Source organism: Caloenas nicobarica, chromosome 2 (genome assembly GCF_036013445.1).
Source record: "Caloenas nicobarica isolate bCalNic1 chromosome 2, bCalNic1.hap1, whole genome shotgun sequence".
Classification (NCBI taxonomy): Eukaryota; Metazoa; Chordata; class Aves; order Columbiformes; family Columbidae; genus Caloenas; species Caloenas nicobarica.
The window spans coordinates 82,544,121-82,560,868 of NC_088246.1; the positions used below are offsets into that span (position 1 = coordinate 82,544,121).

A 16,748-nucleotide genomic window follows, 5' to 3' on the forward strand; every position below is an offset into this window, starting at 1 on the left:
CGGTGGGAGGGCGCTGCCGGCGGAAGCACCGCCCGCCGGGAGACAGCGGCGCGGAGAGGCCGGGCTGCTCTGCGGGGTCTCGCCGGGCCCGGCCCGGAGCCGCCCAGGCATGAGCGGCGGGGGCGCGGTGGCCGGCCGCGGGGAGCGGTCCCGCGGGGGAGGCCTGCGGGCCTACCCGGCGCTGCCGGTGTGGGTGGTGGAGGACCACCAGGACGTGAGTGCTGGGCGGCGGGGCCGGGCAGTGGGACATGGGGAGTAGCTGCTTTTCTTCCTTCTCTCCCCGCGGTGTGTATGTAGGTGGGAGCGAAGGAGGGGGGCATGGTGCAACCCGGCAGGATACGGCTTCCCGCTGTGTAACCGGGGTCTCCCCGCTCCGGGTGCTTCCTGGGGAATAGTTCCCCCCTCCACAGCCGTGCACGGATCTTAAACCTGCTCTCTCTTGCACTACGGGAACATAAATTAAATTCAGTGCCCAGGTGACCTGAATTTCCTTCCCGATTCAGTGATTAATGCCATTATTGGATTTTGGCATCTTTTTAATCCATTATTGCTGACTTTTTTTTTTTAATTCTTTGGCTCTTAGTTGTAGTTAAAAGGAAATAATACCTGCATACCTACATTATGCTGCTCTTAGAATTAGCTAGTATTTGGAACTCAACCCTACACAGTAAGTGGCATGTTGACAGCAAATTGATAAATATAGTCACATCCTAACTTGGGGATTGACTGCCACTTGATGAGAAATGTTGAATTTGGAACTTTGCAGGTTTAGTTAATTCATTAAACAAGGGGGTGAAGGAGCTGCTGTTGAACTGCTGTTTCTGTTTTCTCTTATGGTTTGTTTATAGCAGCATAAGCTGAGGCCTTACTCCCAATAAGTGGATTTGTTACCCCGTGGTGCAGAAGCCATCTGATTTCAGTGAGGATTGCTGGGGGCAGGAAGACCTTGCAGAGGAAAAAGTGAAAAATTTTACCTCTCAGTGTTGCGTAAAGAGAAAATTGTAGTGTAATAAAGTTTATTAAAGAAAAGAATGTTCTGAGCTTGTAAGAACATAGTTTAATGCAGATAATTTTTGCCAGGACTCACTGAAATATATGATACTGTGACAGCTGGTTTTCCATGGTAACCAAGGACTAAGGGTGTCACTGTGATAGGAGTACTAAGATAATGACTATTAATTATTTGCCTTTGTTTTACTCTCTATGCTTCTGTTTTCAATTAAGTTAACAAAGTCTGTTCATACTAAATATATATGCAGGGTGTTCAGTATATGTGTGTATACGCATCGCTCTGTGTTGCATAAAGTATATATGGCCATTCATCCCGAAGTGTAAGAACTTCACAGAAACTTTATATAGTCCTTTGCTGACACTCATGTTCCTCTAGGGCAAGGCATCACTAGATGCGTCATACTTTGATTAATAGTACCAGCTGGTATAAAGGAAATTTTATTCTTAATCCAAAGTAGGAGAACTTGCAAGGTTAGAGATCCTAGTCACTCATGTCTTCCACCCTCTCCTAGTCTCACAATTTGTAGTAATGCTTACCTGAGAGGAAACTTTAATTGCAAAGATTGTAGGTTTTTCAGGTAGGCCTAATCTCTTCCTTTTTCCAAATAAGTAAAAGTTATGGATCACGGAACCCCTGTTATTTTTAACTTTGTTTTATCTGCTGTTACAGTAGTATGCATATTAGTACGTACATAGTGGTTAAACCGAGGAATTTATTACTAGACAGATGGAATGCAGTCCAGATTTCAGCTGTCAGTCATGTTTTAAGGTTATGCCCATGCTGCACACAGGATTTGTCGTATTAATCAGCCAAAAATTATCTCAATTTCTGTTGTAATGTAGAGATCATGTAATTTTTATTGTCCAATCATTTTGCAGCCTTCACATTCTCTGTATAATAGGAATGTGCTTCACAATCCTTGCTGGATTTGTTCTGGCAGCTAAGTCAGTTACTGTCCTGTAACTGTGGGAGGGTCTCCATGTACTGCAGTTCAATGTAAGAGATATCATGAATCAGCCATCAGTTTTCTCATTTTGCCACCCTGCATTATTGTACTTCAGTGGTTTGCTACACTATAAATTGATGAGTTGTCTCATCTCCTGTTTTTCCCACTTTTGGGTGAAGACCTTCAGCAGGGGATAAGGTCGAGCGGTTGATAAAGGTAGCCTCTTTATTGAAGACACTAAATCCTGTAGGGATTAGGAATTAAGGCCTTTCTTCAGTGGGGATAGGTTAAAAGATCAGCTAAAGTTTAAATGATGGTGGGGTCAGTTTTCACTCTCTATTAGTTGACTTATAAAGTACAAGTAATGAGGTGGTTTTGTCTTCACAGCACCCATGTATGGTGAGGAAGCTTTATATCATGGAGAAGGCAATGCAGGGGCAATGTTCTACAGAAGAGGAAAGGCATTTCTGAGGCTCAGTTGTAAATGAAAAAAAACAGCAATTCAGTTGAATGGTTAGTGAGAATTGCTTCTGCAAACAAGGCTTTCTATGAAGAAGGAAAGAGGGAGTAAAGCTATGATTCTTCAGCAGCTTCCTGTGTGAAACTCTTGGGCTCGTGATTACAGTTCATCAGCTGTCTTACTGCTGGAGTTGTTCCCTCTTTGTATTGTTTTCTGTCACCTCCTCCTCCCTCTAAACCAAATTCTAAAAGAATAGGAGTGGGACTAGTGTTTTTGCCGTTGAAGCCGTTGCATTTTTCAGCTCACTGGTTGTGGTGGAAATATTTTTGTGTTGTTTTAGGTGCTGCCTTTCATCTATCGTGCCATTGGTTCAAAGCATCTTCCTGCCAGTAACATCAGCTTTGTTCATCTTGATTCCCATCCAGACCTCCTTATTCCTGTGAATATGCCTGCAGACACTGTATTTGACAAAGAAGCTCTTTTTAGGTAAGTCCTGAGTACTGCATCAGAATACTTTAAGTCTGCTTCCTGCTGCCTTTGATTTGGAGTGAATATTGGTATGACTGCATACGAGATATGAACAAAAGAGATGTAAGTCAGCCTCAAGTTGTACCTTCTGTCTTTTCACTTTTGCTGAAAACTTTTTTTTTCTTGACAGCAAAAGTTATGTTTCTGTTTTTTGAATGTGGTCAAATATTAAGATCACATATCAAGCAATTTAGGACTTAAAGATTTACTTTGTTTAGTTATTCAGTAGTATATCATGTTATTAGGCCAATAAGTTCCTCCGAGTAACAGGACAACTCCCTGAGTGGATGCTTTATGTCTGAAGAGCTGTGGTTTTAAAACAGCCTTTCTTCATACTGAAAAATTGACTTTGAGATTGAAATAACAGCTCCTGTGTTGACATAGTGAATATGTGAAGTTGAACAAGATTTTCTGTTAAGAGCATTAAGACCAATATTTTCCTCCAACTTCTTAGGTAGGTAACAAGCCACAGAGTGATCTTTGCTATCGTCTTTTCCTGTTTTAAAATAAGTTTAAATGGCTTCATTGTCATGGTGATTTACAGCAATGACAACATGATGTAATTGGTATGTAAGCAGTTGTATCATGCTGCTTGTAGTCAATATTTTGTTTGTTGAATGAATAAGAAGTTTTGTGGACTACAACATACACCTAAAAATAGGGCTTTGATAATCAGGAAAGCTGCTATTCTGTAAGTGCTGATCGACTCACTTTTAATTACTGAGAGTATAGTTAAAATCTACCTAGAGCGGTTTACAATAAAATACTCCTTGAGGTCAGTTTGAAGTTATTTAGAACAGTGATGATGATGCTCCTTGTACTTTCCTCTGTGTGAGGTATCAAGAATAAAAAAAGTATCAGAATACTTTAAGTCTGCTTCCTGCTGCCTTTGATTTAGAGTGAATATTGGTATGACTGCATACGAGATATGAACAAGAGATGTAAGTCAGCCTCAAGTTGTGCTAATCCATGTACTAAGAGTGGCGCTGATTGCACTATATAAGGCTTTTTAAAATTCTACCGTAGACATTTTTGGTCTATCTTATGATTAAAGATTTCCCCTTTTTTCTTTCTTTGATGTGAACCTTACACAGAGTACTAATTTCAGATAATTTGCATGGGGGCTTTCAAGATGTGGAAGATGATTTTTGTGTTCTTGACCATGTTTTACTTACAGGGAAAGTAACAGTATTATCTCCAGCCTTTCTCCATTCATTACAGTGAATTAAGTATTGAGAACTGGATTATGCCTGCTGTTTATGCTGGCCATATTTCTCAAGTAGTGTGGCTTCACCCACCCTGGTCGCAGCAGATCTCGGAAGGGAAACACCATTTTTTAATTGGGAAAGACATATCGACAACTACAATCAGGTGAATTGTCTGCTGTCATATGAAAGGCTATCTCTATATTTTTTCACGTTTTTGTTTTCTTTTGTTGTTTGTTTTTTGGTTGTTGTTTTTTTAATTTATTTGTTTATTCTTGGCTAAATATGAAAATTTGATTTGTATTTGTGAGTTCCATAGGACCTAATGTGACTGACTATTTGTGTGAGTGCGTACAGTTAAAATTGTGCCTTAAATTCTTTTCTAATTATTTACATTTCATTTCAGCAACCTAAGTTGTAAATCAGTTCTCTTCAATAAAGTCAAAATCTCAGAAAGCAGTGATCTTTAACAGAGAATTTAGGTAGCAGAGGGCAGCAATTAGATCCTCCTCAGTCCTCCCAGAACAAAACAAATCCGGTTCCCTCAGCTTCCCCATTATATGCTCTGGCCCTCTAATCACCTTAGCGGCCCTTCTTCAGTTTGTTGTTGTCTCTCTTGTCCTGGAGACTCAACCCTGGGCAGAGTACATCAAATGTGACCTCACTGGTGCTGAACAAGAGGAGAAATATCTTCCCTTACCTTGATGATTCTGTTTTCTCACATGTGGTGGTGGTGGTGTTTTTTAAAGTTAATATACTAGTTAAGCACTAGAACAGGTACACAGACAGATGGTAAATTCTTCATTCTTTGATAAAGTCAAAACTCAACTGGATGAGGTTCTGAGTAGCCTCACCTAGCATTGAAGTTAGATCTACTTCGATGAGATGATTAATGAGAGACTTCCAGATGTCCCTTCCAATCTTAATCATTCTGTGATCTGAGTTCTGGTGACATCCCCTCATAATTCTGTGGGATGCAGTCAATGACAGTTTCACATTTGCCATATTCAGTGTGTTGTGCTTTTGTACAGCTTATATGGATGTTTACAAATCATGTCTCTTGTCAGCATATCAGAATAAATCTTTTGAGGTGGCAGAAGGCAGCAGAGAAATGCTTGGTTTTACCACCTAAAATAAAACACAAAAGCTATACAATTCTGAATAGGAATCCTAAAGTAAACCTAAACAGTCAGGCAAAAGCTGGTGCTTTCAGTTACATTTAACCATGAGAACTAGCATGTGTAGAAACACTTCATGATGGCTGAATATCGCTACTACAGATCCTCTGGTCACCTCAGCAACCTTGAAAACAACATTTCTAGCTGCCTTTTCAAGAAGGTTCTTCAGGTTCTAGGCTTACAAAAATAATGAAGGAAGAAAGGGAAAGGAATACGAACTTCCTAAAAGTTTTGTTTTGAACAGGTAGCTAAGCAATAGATGTCTTAGTTAGTGTCCCACTAGGGGAAAGGCTGTAGCATGAGCGTGTGTTGAACCCTGGAGAATTTCTGAGAAGAGACCCTGTGAATGCCCCATCAACAAGATGGAGTTGTGATCCAGGTTCTCACCTTAGCAGGCTTAGGATAATCCAGCCACAAGACACAGGGGAACTAAGCTTCAAATTTCTGCTGCTCATGAAATCATTTGTCTTTGTGGTTGATTGATGATGACACCCTGTAACCAAATGAGGCCTTAACACAAGTGAGCAGAAGTTCACACTTCTTAAGCTTATTTTTTAATCTGAATTTATGATGCTTAAGGCTTCATGTACTGAAATATGCCTTGAAAATAATATTCTTTAAATTGTCATGGTAAGCAGAGTTTTTAGCGTTATTTGGTTTTGTTTTGTTGGTTTTAATTAACTGGATACCATTGATATGTAGCTATTCATCCTTGAGTTACCTGCCCTCTCCCGTTTAGAACAGAGAATCTCTGTTGGTGGTGAAGTTAAATGCTACGTATTAATTCATACTATTTTACTTTTGCTAAATCAGTATCCATGGGTTTCAGGGCACTTCTCAAACACAACTAACAGAATTTTCCTTAAAAACATGGAATCCAAGACAAAATATCCATAGCTTTGCAGTCTTATATGCCATAATATTGACAATATCTTGTTAAATTCTGGATGTTGTCTTTAAAATGCAATTCGATCGCAAATTAACCTTAGTAGCACATAATGCAGAATCTTTTTCTTAACCATTAAAAACTTTGTAGGGCTATCATAAAAAAATATAGAATGAATTTTAATAGATTGATTCAGGAATAAAGTAGATAAAACTTCAACTTAAAGACCTGCAAATTAAAATAAATAATTTTGTGTATGCTATTGCTTTCATTATCCATCAAGCATCTGTTCATTCTTCTCAGGATTCCTTAAGGGTACATGCTTTTTCTTAAACTCTTTGTGAAGATGTATATTAACTGTGAGTTATCGTCAATTTCAGGGTTACAGGCACAGACCATTACTTTTTAAGTGATGGTCTTTATGTCCCTGCTGATCAGCTAGAAAACCAGAAGCCTTTAAATTTGTATGTCATTCTCATCAATCCTATTGAAGCATCAAACAGCCAGGAAGAAAATGGCGAAGTAGGATCTGCTAAGAGACTGAAGCTAAATACAGGTGACACAGCAAGCACCGCTTCTGCCTCTTCATCAGTGGCTCCTGGTGACCCTGGTCACAGCACCTCAAGTCTGAAGAAAAAGGAAGTACAAAATGCAAGTGCCCCAAACGAGGCAGAATCATTGTCAGCATGCTCAGCTTCAGGTTCTCTCAGAAATGGTGAATGCCCGATGAGGGAAGTTGTTAAAGATGTCTGCCAAGCACTGCAGAAAGGGGATGCATATGTTTTAGACATTGACTTAGATTTTTTTTCAGTTAAAAATCCATTTAAAGAAATGTACACAAAGGTAAGCATGACAATGGAGAGGCCTCTTATCACTCACAAAAGAGTGCCAGTCCTAGCATTTATGTCTGTGGAGAAACTTTCATCTAAGCTAATCAGCAGATCAGCTGATCATGATTAATGATTCATGGCAATATGTGAAGGAGAAGCATTCTAAGGGAGTGTACACTCTGAAGAGTTACAACAACCTAATAAGGCTGATACAGCCTAATACAACAAAATTCCTTACATATGAAATCGGTATTGAGTGCCCATCCAAGCTCAGAGGTGTGTGACTCACATCTGCTTGTTGCTTGGGACATAAAAGCTATACTTGGGTTTCCAGGTGTAATGTTCCAAATACCCACAGCGAGATTCATCAGGGAGGCAAGACAGATGGTATCATTTTTTTATGATACTGGAAAGCCACAATGGTATCAGGAGACTCTGCCTTTCAAAAAGGCATGTTGGTGTTGATCATCTAAAGAGTAGTGACTTGTCCCAATGAGAGGCTGTTATTCTCGTTTCCTTTGTCTGAAGTGCTGTGTGTGAGGATGAGCAAGCAGCTCTTGTCTCTGATGCAATGGCTTTAAGACTCTGCCTTGTATTCCATTTATAACTTGGCTGCACAGCAAAGGTAGTTCACCTGTATAGAGTCATAAATATATAGATCCTCAAAGGTGCAAAGCAGTTAGCACCTTTTCTTGACGTGAACAGGATTTTAGGAACTAACTGATGTACCCTGAAATTTTGGTGTGTCATTTAGGTTTACAAATTCCTCTGCAATATCCTGACTGTTTTTAGCATTTAAATCTGTCTTGTTAACACTGTTTTAACTTCACCCTGTGCTGGAGAACATCTGACATCTTTGAGTTTCAGCTAGACTACTGCTTCTTTGTTCACCCTAAAGAAGTGAGTATAGGGTCCCTGATCTCTGGTAGCTTTTGACATTCAGTATTTATGATCACAGTATCTTCAGAAAATGTGCAGTGCCAGCTGTTCTGAATCACAAAAATAAGCAAACAGCACAGGGAAAGCACCATGGGGGTCTTGCCATATAAGAATAAAATTCAATACCCCTCTGAGGGGTTAAAATACATTCTGAATAAAGTAATAGAGGATTTGGGGGAGACATGAGTTGGTTTGAGGGAGGGGGCAGTTTTTTGTTTTGTTTCTAATTCTTTTTTGAGTTTCATGCTATGATGGGTTCCTAGTTGTAGGAGCCACTTTTCAAAGTGGATTTGCCCAGAGCACCCGGTGTACCTTTATTGATATAACAATTTCATTTGCATTTAATATTTCTTAACCGTGTTCTCTCTATAGTAAATTATGATAATTCCGTCAGAAAATTTTTCCCAAGTTAACACTTGAAATATAAAAATCCAAGGAAAAGCTAAAAAGCAAATATAGTTCACCAATCCAGAAGAGTATTGTCTTCCCACCAAAAAAAGTCTAAAATCCAAAACATTGGCCTAAAGATGCTTTGCATTTCTGTAAAAATTGAATAGTCTACCTGTCCTTTCTCCTTCTGCTCTGAAAAATTCATGAGTGTTCACCTATTTAATGCTGTTAAGTAAATAATGAGATCTGTTTATCCTTGGTTAACTAAACCTGAGTATTATCAAGGAGTAGAGCTGACAAGCCTCTGTAATAGTTCACTTGTGAAATTGTTGGCCAGCCAGCCTGAAGCCTTTCCCTGTCCTGTCTTCCTTTACAATCAGAGTCTCCTGTTGGTTTTGCCTGCCTAAATCTGCCATCTCAGTTTTACTCAGCATCTCATTGGAACCTTAGTTCAGTAACATGTATATTTTATTTCAGAGACTTTTTAAAGACTGTAAATACTTAGCTTTTAAAGCTATGTTCTTGAAGTCAAGTTTAAAGTTAAGCAATTCCAAAATGTTTGGCTGGGGCCATGAAGTTTTGCTTTCTCAAGCCACACAGCCCCTTCCTCACCTGCATTTGTAGAGAGTTGCCTGCAGTACTAGAGCACAGGAATTATCCTGGTGATCAAATTATTTTTCTGAAGCAGGAAAGCTTTGCAGATTTTGTTTCTCATTTGAAGAGTCTAATTTTTTGCCTCTTTTTTTTTCTTTTTCAAAGACAGAATATGAACTATTGCAAGAGTTGTACAATTTCAAGAAGCCTCATAGAAATGCAACAGAGGTATGGTATTTCCTTATGGGATGTATGAGGGAGTGATTCTTTTGATTTATCCAATGAAAATGAGTTACAGCAATGAAGGAACCTATGAAAGGTTCTAAATGAAGTGGTCTCCAATTAAGCTGTGCAGCATGCTGAATGCTAATCAGCAGCATCTTAGGAATTCTTTCCTATTAAACATTTTGGTTAAACATGTGAATTGCATAAATATTTAGCGTGAGTGTGAAAATTAATTTCTGTAAACAAGTGGTAATTGACAAGGAAGAAATGAAAACATAATAAGTCATCTGCAGTCTTGTTCTTTTTATGGCTCAACAGGGCTTTGCTTTGTGGTTTGTTTTGGTTTGGTTTTTTGTGGTTCTTTTTTTTTTTTTTTTTTTCTTCCCTCCAGGTGCTCCCCTTCCTTGCTCCAGTTGCTCTTCCTTGCTAGTCAGAACTGTGCTGAATGCCTAACTAGTATTTTACCTATTTATTTAGATGTGGTAAGGTCGGTATTATACCACTGTAATGTACTTTTCATTCTATGCATTGTGTGCTTCTGAATCGTGCTGTAACTGCCAAAATAGTAATTCAGCCCTGAGCCCAAACCATGGAGACAGCCATATTGGTGGTCATTACACCAAGTGATTTCTAAACAAGGTCTTGGCTTTGCTCTTGTAATCTCATCTGAATACTAGTACAGAGAGATTCAACACATATAATTAACACAGATTAATGAATCCTAATCAGTATGTGTGTATAAAGAAACTGATTTATGTGAAAGATTGTCAAGTTGGTGTTCATATTTCTTGCTCAATCGGCAATAAAAACAAGTACATGTTTAAAAAGTAGTTAAATGTAAAAAGGGTAAATGTTTGTGATTTAAGTGCCTGACATGATTTCATGGCCTAAGTTATTTACAAAAGCCAACAAATTTCTAGGAGACAACTGGCATGCTTAGCAGGCAGTGAGTAACGGATAGGTATAGAACTGCACAAGGCAAGACTAGATTAATGGATAGTTTTATAGTGAGACAGTAAATGTAAAGGGTTCAAAGGTAGAAAGCTAGTGAACTTGGTGTTTTTCAAAGTTTCAGAAAATATCCTAAATGTCTACTTTCTTAAAATCTGGTTTCGTAGTTCCAGAGTACAGTTAGATGCATGTTTCTACAATACTACAAGATAATAGTGTGGTGTATGGGTTTATTGTTGTTTGGTTGTATTTTTTAAGTAGTATAGAGGGGGATTGGATGCATCTTCAAGGTTAGTTACTGGCGCTGCTTAGAAAGGTATCTTAAACATAGCCCAGGATTATTAAGCTGTATTCATGAATGGTTGATACCCTCAGTTCCTCTTAAAGTTATCCCAAAGTTGATATCACTGGCCAAAAGAAGCAGTATCTGTTATGTGATACGGCCAGCAGAATCCTAAGAGGGAGTTGTTACATTCTTAATTGTTACCCACCTATTCCAATATTCTTTTTAACAATTTTCCATTACACACCACTGCATTTTTAATACCAAATATGCCAAGCATTGCTTTTCATTTGATATGTTATATAGGATATCTTTCTGCAAATGTTTGCATGTACAGCTGTATTCATGTATACAGCCTCACTCCAAAAAGATTGCCTCTTTATGTGTTCTGAACTTTTTAAGAAAGGGGTCCTTTGTAGGATCAGAGCAGTAAATGGCACTTTTAAATTAATTCCATGGTTTTTTCAGGCACACAGAGTTGAAACAACCTCAAATCATCAAATAGCCCATTTCGTTTTTCTGAAAATGCATTTGATTTACTATTTTTTTTTAAACTTAAAAAATAAATTCTCCTTTTATTAGAAAAATGTAAAGCTTGTACTCATCTGAGCATTTCAGTGCTATGGAAACAAATCCAACAATTAGTCATATACAGTATCTTAACATTCCCTGGCATATTCTGCCAGAACATAGATGTGGCTTTTTTTCATTTGTTGTGGGAAAGACAGAGCAAAGAGAGGTGATTTATTTTGAAGGTATAACAGCTTCTGCAGGTATTCATTCTGATCCTCTTGAAAAGATATTCTGTAGTAATGAATCAGTTGTTTCTGAATCCTCACTTGCAGTACCTCAGTCATTTCAGAATTTAAATCATAGGGTAAGCCATGACATTCTTACCTCCCTTTTTTTTCCTAACAAAGTTTTTTATGTGCTTATTTAAAGGAGGACTTGCTAGATTGTGTTGAAAACCGTGTTCATCAGCTAGAAGACCTAGAAGCAGCATTTGCAGATTTATGTGACAATGATGATGAAGAGACCATACAGAAGTGGGCTTCATATCCTGGGTAGGAGATTTCTAAATGGCATAAAATGCAATCAGTAGTTTAGGAACTGATTAGTCTAGCACTTTGCTAACAGAAAAAAGAGAGAGGCTGGATAGGATCTACACAAGGCTACTGCTTTTCCTTTAGTTCTAGAGGAGAAAGAGTCAGACAAAACAAAAGGCAGTCTGCTGTCTTCAGTGCTATGGTAAGCCTTCCAAGATCAGCCTTGTACAGATTCATGCAAATTCTTTTGCCTGTAGAGGGAGGCAGATTTGGTGACTAAAAATGTAGTGATCTCTGTGAAGCAGAACTCTCAAAAAAGCAACAACCTACAGAGGACATGGAGAAGGATGTTGGTGCTCCCAAAGGCTCTGCTTTCTGTAGAAAAATGGAAATGAATGAGAGGCTGTAGCTGAGTGACAGTGTCCACAAAACATCCTGGCAGCATCCTCTATGCTTTTAAACTGTTTTTAGCTGAAAAGAAACAGCAAAAGTCTGAGCTTTCCCTTGATAGGAGAATCACTCATTTTTCCCATCAAATGCAGCAGCTACTGCCAGACCTGTATAACAGTGATCACAAGCATTTCCAATCAAGTTCATACAACTTTAAGCGACAACAATTTCTCTCTAGGTCTGCCCTAAAATAAGCGCAAAGAGCCCTTACCAGAGACAAGTATGAGTATAGGGGCTTGCTAAGAAAGACCTAGTGAAACAGTACAATAATACTGATAATTTCCATTTTTTGTCGGGTGCAAGATGACACAGAGGGTCAAATTTCATTTTCAAACCCTAGGCCATGATAACTTCTACTTCTTTTTTCTCTCTCTTTTTGTTCTTTTTTTTTTTTTAACCACTTAAGGTAGATATGTTTCCAACCATTTATATAACAAGCCGGTTTTGTTTTTTACTTCAGAATGAAGGCACTCGTCCAGCTAGTTCACAGTTTGAAAGCCAGGATGGAAAGCCCAGACTATGAAATGGTAAGTAGCTAGGGAAAAGTACAGAAAGTAGACATATTTCAAAAACATGGCTTCAACAGAGAGAGAAAAGATCATGCTTCATTTTGGACTTGCTTCTTGATTCAGCACTTTGTGAGATTTCAGTACTTTCCCTTTTTTTAAATGTCTTTTTTTACGTAGTCTAGTTTTTCTTTTTAAATCTTCTAAAATTCTACTCTGCTTGTTTATATTTAGGCAGCATTAATGTGATGTTCCAGGATGGTGATGTCTCAGGGTACTTCCTGTGAAGGAAGGTTTCACTTCACCAGGATCTGTCGATATACCTTATAGAACCTAAGGTACCTCTCTGTAAAAGATCAGACCTATTATCTTCAAGGGCTGCAGCATGCTCTGAATTCATCAGAGAGGAACGGTGTACTGGAGATAATAAAACAATCCATACAACCTCCAGAATTGTATTATTTTTGTTTAAAGAACAAGTTGGGAGGAAAAAAAGCAAACAAACAAAAAACCCATTTACTGCCTGAAGCGGTGTAAGTTACCTGCTGGGCTAGAGATGGTGTCATAGAGACGTAGAAACTACATCAATAATTCATCAGCAGAAATTAAATCTCTGTTTACTTTACATGCAGGTCCATCAGGCTGGTCTGACCTGTGATTATATGGAGCTTCCCCACCATATTAGCACTGAAGAGGAGATTGAAGGCCTCATACAATCCATTAAAATTCTACTAAAAGATATGCCTAAGCCCACACTGGTGACAGTTGCTCGGTAAGGCTATGTAGATACCCTAAGTTTAAAATGCTCAGTCTGAAGCTAAATGATTCAATCAATATAGCACTGGTTGGCACATCTTAAATTCTGTCTTATAGTTGACACTTTACAGTGCAGTGAAAATTGACATCTGAAAATGTTGATCATAAGGCAGTGACAGTATCTACACAGGTAAGGGAAAGTTCTGCGCTATGGCTGGTTTTACTGGGCTTTAGAGCAGCTAGCACAGATTTCAAAAGCAATGGAAACGTGACTTAATGAGCTTCAGCACATGCTATACAGAGCCTGTGATGAGGCCTTGTGTGCGTTGCAGTTGACAGCTGTCACTGGGGTTCATACACCTCCGCTGCTTTTGTTACTTCTGCCAATTAGAGCAAAGCCAGCTTGTGTAAGCTTGCATGGGCTGAAATCACAACTTCCTTACTCTCTTGTTCTAGGGTTCATTGTACTACAGATAAGATTTCTGTTTTCAGTGCAACTTCCGACGGAAGTGGTTTTCATCTAATAGGCTGAAAATGATTTATATCCTAAAAAGCTCTAGTAAAGTTTTGTATGTGATAAAAGTTACACTTCCAGGACTGTAGGGAAATTATCTGGGAGAACAGGATGGAGTTTGAAGCCAGGAACCGGAGAGAACCAGGGATCTATCCTGGGAGAACCTAATTTGAAGACCACAGTGTATCTGTTGACAAATTATTGTAATTTAATCACTTCAGAAATACTAAGTGTGCCTTTAAAGGGCAGGCAACATTAGTAGAAACTGACATGAAATAGTTTTTGTCAACAAGAAGTAGCAGGGCTAAATACCTACAATAAAAGAAAGCTGTATTTCCTGGTAACTGCAGGGTTAGTATCCACTGCTGCACAGAAAACACAGAATCATTTATGTAGATCTTGACAGATATAAAATCCAAGAAGTGTCAACTCTGCTTTTTTAGTGAACTGCAAAGAGATACTAGTAACAATGTTCCCGTAAGTAATGTTATATCCCAGGGACTATGAAGATTTGTTTTTCAAGTTTTCTCACCTGTTTTACTAGTAGCATTTCAATTTTTCAATCTTATCTTTCCGTCAGTCCTTTAATTAGATCTTGTGCTTGAACTTGAAGTGCAGCATGTTCTGTGTCAGAGTCAGGATGAGAGTCTAATTGGAAGGATGCATAGGTCAGGTTCCTAATCTGCTCCAGTCTTTCTGTTCAACTTCAGGCAAACTGTTGCCATTGAAAGTTGTGAGGAGAAGCATTGCGATGCACTTTGAAGAAGTACTGGTAGGCACAACTCAGCACAGTTTGAAAGTAGCTTCAGCCTAGACACAGAGCATTACAAGAATAAAAATATGTGGTGACAGTGGTGGTATCTGTACCCTCATGCTTTTTTCAATTCCTTGTTACAGATCAAGTTTGGATGATTATTGCCCTTCAGAGCAGGTTGACATCATTCAAGAGAAGGTTCTCAGTTTGCTAGGTTCAGTGTATGGCACACTAGATGTGTACTTAGATTACTCAAGCACCTCTTCTTCTTTGTGACTCTATTGCCATCTAATGCAGTGTATTAATTTAAATTGCATATTAGCTATGGTTGCAAGGGGAAAAATACTGTTATTTCAGCAGGTGGCACTACAACCCAAGCTGACCAAGATCTAGTTTTGAGTTGTATTTCTTTCTCCAAGTCAGCTGCATCTGAACTGTTTACTGTTTGGGTTTGTTCGGATTAGTTCTGCGATTATAATTTTTACTGTCTTGCTTCTTAAAATTGGTTGTGAGAGAAACTATTGTTGTCCTTAAAATGTATTTTTTCACCTGATTTCTTTAAGTGTCTGTAAAAAAAGTAATTATGTATATATAACTTTAAAAAATAAATTTATTTCTTCTATGTAGTTAAACTTTTTTTGATGGAGTTTGGTGAGCAACAGACGTGTTCCTGAGTTGCATTGTAGCTTTTAAAAAATTACCTCAATAATGCCATTAAGGTATTAGGTTTCCAGAGTCATCTTTCTTAACTGCTGTGCTTGAGATGAGCAGGCATCCCTCTGTCATTTCTCTAGAGCAGCTTATGGCTTCTGCCCATCCACGGAATATCATTTATATTTATACTCCATTGCATTGTCTTATTTTGCCTAGAGTATTGTCACGGAGGCACCTTAAAAGTCGATTTCAGTAGTCAATAAGCTCCAAACAGACACTATTCTAACCAGAACTGTTTAGTGGAAAACCAACTAGCAATGGGGTTTATCCAGAATTATTCAGCACTCCTGCAACATTATATTAATACAACACAGGTTTGGATACCGGTTAGGAGTTCAGTTATTACACAGCTGATTCAAACTCAAGGAATCAGCATGATGATTCAAAATGCACATCTTCTCACTCATACAAAGTGAGGACTCCCAAGGGTACCCAGAAGATCTCTTACCAATGAGGTGAGGTGTCTCAGTCCTTGAGGAAGTTTCCTTAGATGGCCAGTCTAAGGAGGAGAATCTTTGAGTGCAGACCTGCTGTTCTGAGGAAGATCCGACTCAGTGGGGTTCTGCAGTGGGCTCCATTTATACCCCAGTTGAATCTGAGCTGTGGTCATTTATGGTAGTTGTCGGGGGGGCTGGAGAGTGCAGCTGTCACAACTATTTCATTAGATAATGGCTTGGCGTTTTCATTTTTACCTATTTTTGAATATGAAAAAGTGTGTGTGCATGTGCATGCTTTTATCTGTTGAATCCTGTAAGGAGCTGAATTGATGTTTTTTTCAGAAACAACAATTTAATTTCACTGAAGTCATCAGAAAAACTCTCTGTGTCAGATTTTTGCTAATTTCAGTGTTGCTATTTGGAAAATAACAGGTTTAGAACCATTTAATTTAGAAAGTAATCTGGTTCTAGAGAAGACTGCCACTTCCAGGGGTGGGGGATGGGGGAAACACACAGGATTTATTTGGGAATGAAACGGAAATGGGGAAGACAACATCCCACCTAGAATATTATCTTTTATTGTGAACATATTTTTCTTGTAATTTCTTCTGAAATAGCTTAAGTTCAGTTGTTAACATTAGTATTTGCTCCACAGAGACCTTGTGCACTTTTACAGTTTACTACTTCTGCTGTTGATATGACTATATTATAGATTGTAAATAGGTAATTATTTTAAAATATTTCTTCCAGTAGAATTCCATGACGATGGGCCATTTGCTTCTCACTTATGCCTTCTGTCACAAAGATGTGACTACCCATGGATCCAAGATCCTTAATACATCATAAATTATGAAGAGCCATACATTGTGTACATACCTTGCTTATAAAAGCCCAAAACTCCAATCATGTACTGCTTGTGTAGAAGTTTTTGTTTATTTAAAATAAAGGATGTTTTTTGCTGGGCTTTGAATAAGGTTGTAGAAAACAAAAATGAAAAACAACAACAACAAAACACACACACATTGGCTTAAAGGTGCCAGGGGTACTGAATTATGTTAGCCTCGGAAGGAGAAGCGTGCAGGGTGTGATAGCACAGTTATTCCTGGCTGATACTCGCCTTCCGTGTCCCAGAGTATTTGCAGCA

General features: G+C 38.5%; 1 protein-coding gene across 2 annotated transcripts; it reads left to right on the plus strand.

Moving 5' to 3' along the window:
• The first annotated feature begins 7 nt into the window (after positions 1-7).
• C2H5orf22 (chromosome 2 C5orf22 homolog) lies at positions 8-16,340 on the plus strand. Of its 2 annotated transcripts, XM_065628058.1 has the most exons (9): positions 8-214; positions 2,759-2,904; positions 4,168-4,317; positions 6,596-7,058; positions 9,134-9,196; positions 11,370-11,491; positions 12,384-12,450; positions 13,062-13,201; positions 14,597-16,340. In XM_065628058.1, the coding sequence occupies exons 1-9, from the start codon at positions 110-112 to the stop codon at positions 14,727-14,729; spliced, it is 1,389 nt and encodes a 462-aa protein (XP_065484130.1). In that variant the 5' UTR covers positions 8-109; the 3' UTR covers positions 14,730-16,340. The 2 variants fall into 2 exon arrangements, with proteins under 2 accessions (XP_065484130.1, XP_065484131.1); XM_065628059.1 differs by lacking the exon at positions 8-214 and having other exon boundaries at positions 2,817-2,904; positions 4,124-4,317.
• Positions 16,341-16,748: the final 408 nt, after the last annotated feature.